The 12,631-nt window shown below is 41.8% G+C and overlaps 1 protein-coding gene across 1 annotated transcript; it reads right to left on the bottom strand.

The window, feature by feature from the left end:
• Nucleotides 1-2,524: 2,524 nt before the first annotated feature.
• Nucleotides 2,525-12,055, bottom strand: LOC112844775 (ribonuclease inhibitor-like). The gene is made up of 5 exons (XM_025904418.1): nucleotides 11,454-12,055; nucleotides 10,724-10,897; nucleotides 7,770-7,943; nucleotides 5,807-5,939; nucleotides 2,525-2,734 (listed from the first exon to the last, which is right to left on the bottom strand). The coding sequence occupies exons 1-5, from the start codon at nucleotides 11,732-11,734 to the stop codon at nucleotides 2,525-2,527; spliced, it is 972 nt and encodes a 323-aa protein (XP_025760203.1). The 5' UTR covers nucleotides 11,735-12,055.
• Nucleotides 12,056-12,631: the final 576 nt, after the last annotated feature.

The raw sequence follows: 12,631 nt of genomic DNA, 5'->3' as shown, positions 1-12,631 counted from the left end.
AGTTTTTACCGTTTCTTCCCCACTGTAAACACCACTGTTTTGTTCAGAAAAAAAAAACATTGAGTGTACTTTTTATCATAACTCTGGTCTTATGTGGCGTATCGACACAATTTAAAAACCGTTATATAGTTTGAAGTCCGCACTTTGGATCCAAGCTGAAATGAGTCGCTGCATTTTGTAGCTGTGTCATCTTAAATTGGTCATGGGATTTTGACACACCGGCATGTCCGTTTACCCCAGAGGGTTAATAATTTGCGAAGAGCAGAGCACTTTACACGACAACGTGAGAAGAAAATGGACAAGGACCCTTTTCTAAAGCAACCCATATAGCTTTGTTTCATTGAAGAGGTTGTAGAGGGAAAGATCTTCTTCAGTGTCTTGGCCCAAAGACTATCTACTTTCTTGCAAAGAAACAACTATGCTGACACATCAGTGCAGAAGACCAGCATCTGGAGTTTCTTAGGATGTAGAAGCATGCCAGTGTCATCTGGCACCAGATTCAAACTGGCAAGAAGGAACGAAGAGACCTTCATGTGGTCTTTTTAGACCTTGCCAACACCTTTGGGTCTGTTCCGCACGAGATCTTGTGGATGGCCTTCAACAATTTCATTGTATCAAACCATATCACAGGATTGGTCAAGACCTACTTTCAGGATCTGCGGTTTTATGTAACTGCTGAGTACACCACCTCCGGCTGGTAGCACCTGGGAATTGGAGTTATAGCAGGCGGCACGATTTTCCCTCTGACATTTATCATGGTAATGGAGTTGGCCATGCGGGCATCTCTGTGGGTAGTGGGAGGTGAGAGACTCAAGAGTAGCCTTCGTCCTCCTCCCATTAGAGCCTACATGGATGACATGACTATCATTAAAATGACAAAACCATGTACTAGGCCATTGCTACAGAAGCTCCAGGAAAACGTCAAATGGGCGAGTATAGAGTTTAAGCCAAGTAAATCTCACAGCATCTCCATCATAAAAGGACAACTGACAGCCGAGCAATTCTATATCAGTGGAGAACAAATCCCAACAGCCAAGACTGTTGGGATTGGGCCATGGTTGGGAACAAACATGGCTAATGACCTCAGGTGGATTAACAACAAAAAACCCATAGGGAAACTAAGGCTCTCGTGCTTCCTAAGGGTATCTGGGTTGTTACCCAGACCTATGTGGCCATTGACGATGTATGAAGTCTCACTTAATCATGCCAATCGACTGGAGAGGCTAGTGAGCTCCTGTGTGAGGAAGTGGCTTGGACTTCCAAAATGCCTCAGCAGCATTGGACTGTGTCAAGATAAGATAAGATAAGATAAGATGACCTTTATTAGTCCCACAGGTGGGAAATTTGTTTTGTTACAGCAAAAGTCCAAAAGACCTGCTAGAGCTGTAGCACTGGCCAGGCAGGGTCGCTGCATGAATTGGGAGAGTGTGGAAAAGAGGAAACTCTCATGGAGTGAAATCTGGGGAATAGAGTCTAATAGGTTAAGATTCATTATTTGAGCCAAATACGATGTGCTGCCTTTCCCTATAAATCTTATTGAGATTAGGGAAAATATTTTGCTGCTATTTTTTATAATCATCATCATTACAATTGCATTAATAACATAATTTACAAGTATTGATATTGCATTCAGATGTTTAAACATATTGGCACCCAATTAGCCTTTATTACAGGTGCAGTGATAACCACTTTAAACTGTTGAGTTGAATTTATAATCTTAAATGCTTTTGAATGCTTTTTATAATCTTAAATACTGGTTATGTTGGTTTGTATGAGAGAGGCCTAGACTTCAGTGTGTGAAAGACTAGGTTGCAGGCTGACAGGAAACGCAGGCTTTTGAGCGTGCTTGTGAAAGTGAAACTAACCAGACACACACACACATACACACACTTACACAGCAGTTAGACTCAGGGGTAGGTGAAGGTTCAAATAATATTTTGTAAAAGCTTGCAACTGCAAATTGTGTCTGCAAAAGAACAGTTTGTCGCAGAACTGTGCCTGATGTTCCAGAGAGATAAGCGAGCGTTCGGCGGTGACAGGAAGACACCTGGGATGGAGACGAGACGATGTTCTTTTCTAACTGTGTTAAAAGTCATTGTGGTTTTGATTTGACGTATGCATATAATTGTATCGGATGACGCATGAGGGGGCGTCGCTAAACATACCCTGATGCTATATAACGATTGTCTTGTGTATTTTTGGGTGGAGATCTACAACTGACGTGTTGCAGTGTAGAGCTCACCACGCGTGTTCATTAAAATCATCGTTTGACTTAATCTTCCTGGACCAGTGTTGTTATTTGGATTTTACCTCCTATATCCCTCCTTAATATTTTGAACCTTAACAATCTGCAGCTGTGTACAATCCCAGCAGCACTCAAGCACATGTTGGTTGGTTGTAGGACTAGCCTTACTCAAGGCAGATTCACATGGAGACACAACCAGGTCCTCAGGTATCTAGCTGAGAAAGGTGAGTATAAGAGGAAATCCATCAACACTCAGCCTTTCACAAACCAAGAAGGGCATCAGTACTCATCAGCATTTATCCAGGAGGGGGACAAGCTGAGGACTAGCCCTTTAACCTGGACCAGGTCCCGCTGAAGGTCGCCAGGGACTGGCAGATGCAAGTGGACCTGGATCAGAGGCTTGTTTTTCCCACAGAGATCATAACAACTAATCTGCAACCAGACCTCGGCCTTTGGTCTAACTCCTGAAAGCTTGCGTATGTCATTGAGCTGACGGTTACATGGGAGGAAGCAATTGAAGAAGCATTTGAGCATAAGAAGCTGCGGCATGCCAACTTGGCAGCTGAGGCAGAGGACAGATGCTGGAAGATCAAGGTGAACCCGGTGGAAGTGGAGTGCAGGGGTTTTGTTGCCAGTACAAAACCCCTGCACTGCAAAACTGCTTAGAGAAATTGGAATCAGAGGACAGGCGCAACGCCAGGCTATAAGAGAATTAGCTAACACTGCTGAGAGGACCAGTCACTGGCTATGGCTGAAGAGGGCTTAAATTACTTGGGCAGCTAAGGCAGTAAGCTAACTGTGAGACACACGCCCAGAACTGATCAACCTGTGGTGGGCCTGCCTCAGCAGAGGGCGTCAAAAGGGTAGAAAACCTAACACTAGAATTTTTACAGTGATAATCCATAACCCTTGTTGACTTATACAGCTGTTTTAGGGCCTCCTGGAGGCTGTGTAGTTAACATCATGGTAATGAAACCTAACGGAGGAATGCAAAAATGTTCTGCTCTTTTTCCATTTTCTGGGATGCAGCAGGGAGGTAGACCATACAGCTCAATCCAGCGGTGAGGTGTGGGATGCCAGATCAGGTGCCCCCCTTCCAGCTCTCCTCTTTCCTATCTTGTCTCTTTTGTCTTACTTCTTGCTATCACCTTTCCTGTCCCTTTGAATAAGTAAGGCTCTTTAATATTTAAAGAGGTAAGTATCACTTCTTGGACATGTTTTGGCTTTTTGCAGTGAATTGATAAAAGAAAATAACTGGTAGAAAACTAAGCAGAAGACGGGAGAGACTATTGGAGGAGAAAATAATCCCACCAGTGAAATTATCTGACTGGGCCGTGCCCATTGTGCAATACTAAAGCCAGACTCCAGCGCCAGGATTTGTGGTGACTACAAACTGATTGTCAACAAGGTGTCACCTGTAGAACAATACCCCATTCCAAGAATAGAGGACATGATATCAGGGCTAGAGGGAGCAGAAAAATACACCAAGTTGCCACCAATTTTGCAAGTTCTTCCACTTAAAAAGATGATATATATATATATATATATATATATATATATATATATATTGTATATATGTATATATATGTAATATGTATATATATTTTCGTGTTTTAACCCTTTAAATCCAAGTTTCTTTACACAAGGGCACTGTTTTTTAGCCGAAAAAACCCTCAAAAAACGTAAATATTTTCCACAAAATACAAGTAATATTTGATTGTTATTATAATTAGGCCTTTCAATGTGACAAAGCTTGCCACCAACATTCATTTTGATCTGCTATTTTTCTTTTTTTGCAGAGGCAGTAAATATAATACAATGGTATATCATGTTTTCACTTTTTTCTACCACTAAATGCTTATTACCTTGTTGTTGTTTTTTAAATAAAATAAAAAAAATTATGTAAATAAAAATACAAGATTACTTTGAACCAGAAAAACATTTATTTTAGAAGGATAAACATCAACATTTATGTTGTTGGCAATGTAGAAATGTCATTTCCCCTACTGCAAGAATGGCTCGATTTATGTCCACAATACAGTCATGTAAAATGAGACGTCAAGGAGGTTGTGGAAGAGGGTCAATGGCCACCGATTTATTCTCCTCGTGCAGGAGTAGGTGCCAACAACCTAACAAAAATAAACAAACCCCCAAAACATAAAACCTACGTATATTTAGACATGATATATGTGCGCAAGGCTGCATGCATGCGTAACTGACACATAATGACAAGTAGGTTTTTTATATTTAGCCGGCTTTTTTGGCATGTACTGCCTGAAGCTGCACCTGCCTCTGAATGGGACGAGTTTTTCATCCACACAGGTCTCTGTCTGGACGAACAGCATATGCAGGTGGTGCGACCACAAAATCCCGAAGGCAGCCATTGGTATCTTATCATCATGCCGTCAAGCAAAGCATCCTGCTGATGTTGTGAAACTTCTTGTGGGAAATCATAGCCCGGATTTCTCACTCGAGAGGCAAAGGATTTTTTCATTTTTTTAACCTGTAAACCGGCCAAAATGTCACCGGCCAAAATGAGCAACCTACATGAGTAGCACAAATTTCCTCTGTCCATATCTCGCCAGTGTGCGCCTCCCATGCGGTCATACATTTTGACTCCTTAGCAGCTGTGCACAGCTGTATATCAGGTCAATAGTTCACCTGGTGTGTAGCTACTGTGTAGATCACCAGATCAAGGCTATGGCTGCTGTGACGGTCGCAGCGACGGCAAATTTTGCTATATTCCACTGAACACAGTGAAGATGGTTTAAAATTAAACAATGCAAAGGACAAAAAATGTCACCAGGACCATCAGCTGCAACATAGACTGTTTAAGAAAGAGTTTCAACACGCATGGCCTTCCTGAAATACTGGTCTCTGACAATGCCCAGCATTTCGTAAGTGAACAAACTAAGGAGTTCATGGCAAAGAACGGCATTACACACGTCACCTCTGCTCCATATCTCCAGGCATGTAATGGGTTAGCAGAAAAAGCAGTGCAAACTTTCAAAGAACTCATGAAAAAGAGTACTGGAGAGACACTGGCAACCAAGTTAAAAATGGCTCTGTTTAGTTACCGAATCACACCACAGTCCACAACAGGGAGGTCTTCTACTGAGTTGATGATTGGAAGGAAATTGAGTTGTGCCATAATAGTCATAAAAAAGAAGCATTAGAGCTGAGTGTCTGACAGATTGACAATAAAAAGAAGGGGGGCTGAAAGTATGTTACTGTGAAACTGAGTAATGGCTGTTGGGAGGGCTTGTTTTACATTTTAATTAAGCTAAGTTTTTAGATGGGAATTATATTTAGTAACTAAACTACACAGTAGTTTCAGTTTAAGGGGGGAGGAATGTTATGATCTAAGAGTGGGTGGACAGGGTTTTGACCACCAGTCAACTCTTCAGTTTTGGAGAGCAGGGCCAGATCTGGTAGGGAACGCCCCTGCTTGATAAATAAACAAATGACTGTGAGGTTGACATAGTGTCTGTGGTTCCTTTATGCCTAGGTTATTACATACCTGAGAGTGTCCAGTCTCCAGCCTGGATCATTCAGTCCAGCCGACAGCAGCTCAATTACTGAGTCTCCTGGATGATTGTAGCTGAGGTCCAGCTCTCTCAGATGGGAGGGGTTGGAGCTGAGAGCTGAGGCCAGATAAGTACAGCCTTCCTCTCTGATCAGACAGTGTGACAGACTGCATACACAAAAAGCAACAATCAATCTATGAACATTTTATGAGGTCTAATCTCAAAAGCAGAGAATGTGACAGCCTCCTGACCATTTTCTGTCACTCTGGCCTTTTGCGCACCTTTGACTAACACACAACAAATCTTGTCAGTTTTTACCACAGTTTTATTGATATTTCAGTACAGAAACTCAGAGATTCACAGATTATAGAGAAGAGGTATTGCAAAAATCTACCTGGCAAAGTTTTTGCTACTGCTTTTGATATCTTCTGTTGTGTTATGTCAGTGATGACATGCAGAATACTCCGGTGGCTATTTGAACATTGATGGTGAGCCTAAAAAACAAGTCACTGTGATGTTGTAGTGCAGATCAATGCAACCAAGGGCTTTTTTAGGATAATATGGTAATTTGAGGTCTTTAGTATTTCTTGGAACCTGAATATTCAGGGCTTTATATATGAGCAGAGTAATTTTACTCTCAATTCAACAGGGAGCCAATAACATAAAACTAACATGGGAGAAATTTGCTCTCTAGCACCAATCAGTACACTTTCAGGAGGTTTTTAAAACAGCCTGATAAAAATAAATCAGAAAAAATCCAGCCTAGATATAGAGACTATATATAGAGATATGTGTGACTCAGTTTTTCAACACAGCTTTGAGATTAGATCAATCAATCAATCAATCAATCAATCCAAGCTTTATTTGCCACATGCAGGTTGCCCTGCAGTGAAATGGGACCCCCCCCCCCCGAACTTACACACACAACACAGACATTACATGGGGATACAAGTCGGAGATCGGTAGCATTACAGAAAAAAACACTGAAATGTACATTACAATGGGAAAGTACAAGAGGTTGGGTGGGGGGTGAGGAGTAATCTGAAGTGAACACAGCAGCCGCCCTGCCCAGCGCTACCATTCCAGCGCGGGCTCAGACTCGCCGTGTTCCCCCGCAGGAAACAAGCATCGAAGGCGTTTGGAAAGGGAGGGGGGATGAGTGTGTGCATATCAGTGTGTGTGTATGTGTGTGCGTGTCCAGAGTTCAGCTGAGACAGTGTCCTTCGCCCTGCCAGGCTAAGTAAACAGTCTTCCAGCGGGGGTTTGAATAGCCGGTTCCGCTTTCTTAATTCTCCGATAAACCAGGGCCAAGCCAACTCCGATCAGCAAGAAACCTGTTATCATGGTTCTGAATAGGTAGATATCTTCAGTGTCCTCGATCGACAGTCCCGCCAGGTACACGACCCTCCATGTCTGCCACCCGTCCATCGTGTATCCAGCAGGGAAAGTGCCTCCAGGGCACTCGGGCTCTCCCGAGCCGGGACTTCTCGTTGAGAAGAGCGTGTCAATTGCATTCAGAGACCAGTTGATCAAATTCATAATTCTCTTTTAGGTTTTAGAAACAGACTTGTAGAGAGTGTTCCAGGGAAAGTGAAAAAAAAAGCACGAGACAAGACAAGGACATGAGAAGCTAAGCAGGGAAGATAAGGGAGAGGAGAGGAGAAAAGTGCGACCGCCTTCGCTGAGAGCCAAACGAGAACGAGAGACCTTTTAAAATATGCGAGTATTGATCACAGGAAGGAAGGGAGTACAATATTTAAATCTAAGGTGCATATTAAAGAACATCACATGATCAGAAATTACTTCAGAATTCCTTGCAGTGTTAAAAAATCTTAAGAGAGTAAAGATTTTAATTCAGTCTAATAATCCAACCATTGAGTCTTATAATCGAACCAAATTCAAATGAATAATTATTAATATACTTGGCAATTATATAACGTTTACTTTGAATTTGTTAATGTAATACAAACTATAAAGAATACTGAGTGAATCCTGACCTTAGAGTCTCCAGTGTACAATGTGGACTCTTCACTGCATCAGAAAGAATCTTCACTCCTGAATTCTTCAGGTTGTTGTCACTCAGGTCCAGCTCTTTCAGACAAGAGGACTGAGAGCTGAGAACTGAGGACAGAGCTTCACAGCTTCTTTCTGAGAGGTTACAGACGGTAAGTCTGAAAAAGAAAAAACCCAAAGAGAAAAACAGAATCACTGAAATTAAAGTACTGTATATCGATGGTGTAGTGAGGAGTTATTACAGTCGTGGCCAAAAGTTTTAAGAATTACATAAATATTGGAAATTGGAAAAATTGCTGCTTAAGTTTTTATAATAGCAATTTGCATACACTCCAGAATGTTATGAAGAGTGATCAGATGAATTTCATAGTCCTTCTTTGCCATGAAAATTAACTTGATCCCAAAATAACCTTTCCACTGCATTTCTTCTTATGGCAGCTGATTCTGGTCTCCTCTCCATACTTATTCTCCTTGATCTGAGTGCAGCCTTTGACACCATCTCTCATCCCATTCTTCTTAGCAGATTAGCTTCTATTGGTCTCTCTCATATTCCATTAGCCTGGTTTAAATCATACCTGTCTGACCGCACTCAGTTCATTCAGTTAAAATCCTTCACTTCTCAGCCTTCTCCTCTATCTACTAGGGTGCCCCAGGGATCTGTCCTTGGGCCCCTCCTTTTCATCATTTACCTTCTTCCACTCTGACACATTTTTCGTAAATATAACATTCAGTTCCACTGCTATGCTGATGACACCCAGCTTTACCTCTCTACCAAACCCGATTCTACTCTTCCTCCACCCTCCCTCACCCTCTGCTTAGCTGAACTCAATTCCTGGTCCTCCTCCAACTTCCTTAAACTCAACAGCAATAAATCAGAACTTCTCCTGGTCGGCACTAAACAATTGCTATCAAGAATTAACGATTTCTCTCTCACTATCAATAACTCGTTGGTCCCTATCTCTCCCTCTGTGAAAAGCTTGGGTGTCATTCTCGATAGCACATTATCCTTTAATTCACATATCAATAATGTCACACGTGCAGCATATTTTCGACTCCGTAACATCAATCGCCTCCGCCCTTTCCTCACTCCTCATGCCACTGCCATTCTCGTCCATAATCTTGTCATCTCTCGGACTGATTACTGTAATTCATTATTATTTGGCCTTACACAAAAATCTATTAACAAGCTCCAACGTGTCCAGAACTCTGCTGCCCATATTATTACTTCCTCTACCCACCACATCTCCCCAATCCTGAAGCAGCTACACTGGCTCCCGGTTAAATTTCGCATCCATTTTAAAATAATCCTTTATACAATTAAGGCTATTCATTCTCTCTCTCCACCATACCTCTCTGATTTAGTACAGATGAACCTCCCATCCCGGTGCCTCAGATCTTCATCTTCTCTTTCTCTCTCTGTTCCTTCCGCTCGTCTGATTACAATGGGGGGCAGGGCTTTTAGTTGCTGTGCCCCTCGAGTTTGGAATTCCTTACCCCCTGACCTCAGAAATATTACTTCATTCCCTCTTTTTAAGTCCACCCTCAAAACTCATCTGTTTAAAATTACTTATGTTTAAACCTCTGTATGCTCTTAACTTTTATCTGTTATTCTTATTACTGTGTATATTTCCAGTTTTTGTGTTTTTATTCGTTGTACAGTGTCCTTGGGTGCTTTGAAAGGCGCTATTTTTAAATAAAATGTATTATTATTATTATTATTATTATTATTATTATTATTTTAATTGCTGTCATTAAAGGACCTGCTGAGACCATTTCAGTAATCGTCTTGTTAACTCAGGTGAGAATGTTGACGAGCCAAGGCTGGAGATCATTATGTCAGGCTGATTGGGTTAGAATGGCAGAACTGACATGTTAAAAGGAGGCTGATGCTTGAAATCATTGTTCTTCCATTGCTAACCATGGTGACCTGCAAAGAAACGCGTGCAGCAATCATTGTGTTGCATAAAAATGGCTTCGTAGGCAAGGATATTGTGGTTACTAAGATTGCACCTAAATCAACAATTTATAGGATCATCAAGAACTTCAAGGAAAGAGGTTCAGTTCTTGCTAAGAAGGCTTCAGGGCGTCCAAGAAAGTCCAGCAAGCGCCAGGATCGTCTCCTAGAGAGGATTCAGCTGCGGGATCGGAGTGCCACCAGTGAGGAGCTTGCTCAGGAACGGCAGCAGGCAGGTGTGAGTGCATCTGCATGCACAGTGAGGCGAAGACTTTTGGAAGATGGGCTGGTGTCAAGAAGGGCTGCAAAGAAGCCACTTCTCTCAAAAAAACCCCTCAGGGACAGATTGATCTTCTGCAGAAAGTATGGTGAATGGACTGCTGAGGACTGGGGCAAAGTCTTATTCTCCGATGAACCCTCTTTCCGATTGTTTGGGGCATCATGAAAAAGGCTTGTCCGGAGAAGAAAAGGTGAGCGCTACCATCATGATTATGACAGAATGGGTTGCTATCAGTCAGAATTTGGCCCAGAAGTTGATTGAGAGCATGCCCAGTCGAATTGCAGGGGTCTTGAAAAAGAAGGGCCAACACTGCAAATACTGACTCTTTGTATGTCATGTAATTGTCAATAAAAGCCTTTGAAATGTATGAAGTGCTAGTCATTATATTTCAGTACATCACAGAAATAACTGAAACAAAGATCTAAAAGCAGTTTAGCAGCAAACTTTGTGAAAACCAATATTTGTGTCATTCTCAAAACTTTTGGCCACGACTATAGATTTCACAGTATTTAATGCTGACACGGGACTGATTGGAATTTGCTGTCACATAATTTTGAACACATTAGAAATGTGGCAATTTACTGTAATTTAGAAACAATGAAAAATAATAAGATTCAAAATCAAATACATGAAGCTCTCATTTATTAGCTACTCCTTTTAATTGGTTATGTCGTTTGATGAAGAAAAAAATCATTTGATCTTACCTCAGAGTTTTAACTGTGGAATCTTGACTCTGGAGTGCAGCAGACAGAAGCTTCACTCCTGAATCTCGCAGGTTGTTGTTACTCAGGTCCAGTTCTTTCAGACTCAAAGGCTGTGAGCTGAGAACTGAGGACAGAGCTTCACAGCTTCTCTCTGAGAGAAAACAGCTACTCATTCTAGAAATAAAGAACACAGACAAAAACAAAAAGGCTGGATTAAAGTGTATTAATGGTACAGTGAGGAGTTGCTACATTAGGCAACATTTAATGTTGTTTTAGGATTGACTAGAATTGCTATTATCTTATTTTAAACATCAAAAATGGGAAAATTAAAACTAAATTGGAGGCATTCTTGGTCAGTCTCCAAATGGATAACATTTAGAAGTTATCCATTTCACAGTCTCCCTGTTGAATGGATTCCTGAAGAAGGCTGGGCGAGTTCCCTCACCCACATTGGTTCCAGAACCCTGCATTATCTACTAAGACTTTTACGATCAGGAATTTGAACTCAATCTACAAAGAGCCAAACCAAACTTCCTGTATAAGGGTTTGGGTGCCTATGAGAGCAGTAAAAAACAATTACATTTCTAAATGGAAATCAGTGATACTCTTAGTGATACTAGTTCAGTACCTGCTTGTAGTGACATACTATACTGTTGGACACTTTGCTCATTCTAACATCTGTGATCACTGTTGCTAGATACAGTTCAAAGTCCTCATTTATTTCACATACTGGGCCCGGGCTCGGATGGCTTGGGGATAGAAGCTCCTCTTGAGTCTCTCTGTCCTTGCCCGGATGATGCGGAACCTTCTACCAGATCGTAGAAGTTGGAACAGTTTGTTGCCAGGATGGGAAGGGTCCTTCAGTATCTGCGCTGCTCTAGTCCGGCATCTCCTGGCGTAGGTTTGCTGAAGCGGGGGCAGAGCAATCCTGCAGCAGCGTTCTGCTGTACGGATCACTCTCTGGAGAGCTTTTTGGTCCTTCACACAGCTGTTCCCAAACCACGGTGTCATGTTCTGTGTGAGGATGCTCTCCCAGAAGGGGTGGCACAATGAGCTCCTGGGGCAGTGCCAGGCAGGTGAGTGAACGGGTGGTGGTGATGGGAATGACAAGTGCTACACTGTCCTTCAGAAGGTATGCACAATGCTATGAGACAGCAACCCAAAAGACAACCCCCCAAAAACCCCAAAATTTGTTAAAAATCATACAATGTGATTTCCTGAATTGTCTTTTAAATGCTGTCTTTCACAGTGGAAATGCACCTACAATGTGAATTTCAGACCCTCCATTATTTCTAAGTGGGAGAACTTGCAAAATTGCAGGGTGTTCAAATAGTTATGTCCCTCACTGTATATGGATAGACTGTACCAGTGAGGCTGAGTTCAACTGTCAGGGGCTGGGTCTGTGACCCAGCAGTTTTGAGTTTTTTTTGTATTTGTGTGTAAATTCTTGTGTTGCCACTATTAGTTGGGATTGAGTTCTGTTTCATTCTAGTTTTGTTTCTTCTAAAACTCCAGATTTATAAGTATTTTCTTATCCTCCGTGTTGCCATGTTTATGTCTTTCCATGTTTCCTGTTTTATTTTGGAGGTCTTGCGTTTCTATGGTCTATGGTGCTTAGCTTTACTCTTCCTGTGTGGCATCATGTTCATTTGTTTCAGCTGTGTCTTCCCAGGTGTTTCTACTTTCTTCATTATCGATCAGTGTATTTAAACTATAGCTGTGTCCTTATTGTTAGGCCAGAGACCAAGAAGGCCAGAATTGCGGGGCTGTGAAATGGGATGGTCTAGCCTTCAGAACTGTGTCACCAGCTGTCTCGGCACAGTTTAATAAACTCAGCCAAACCGATTTACTCAGGAACAATTCAAACACTGAATTAAACCAAACAATAATATTTAGAAGTTATCTAAG

The sequence above is a fragment of the Oreochromis niloticus genome, unplaced genomic scaffold (genome assembly GCF_001858045.2).
Source record: "Oreochromis niloticus isolate F11D_XX unplaced genomic scaffold, O_niloticus_UMD_NMBU tig00001534_pilon, whole genome shotgun sequence".
NCBI lineage: Eukaryota > Metazoa > Chordata > Actinopteri > Cichliformes > Cichlidae > Oreochromis > Oreochromis niloticus.
Note: the sequence above shows the minus strand (reverse complement) of the source record. Positions and strands in the feature narration are given on the sequence as shown.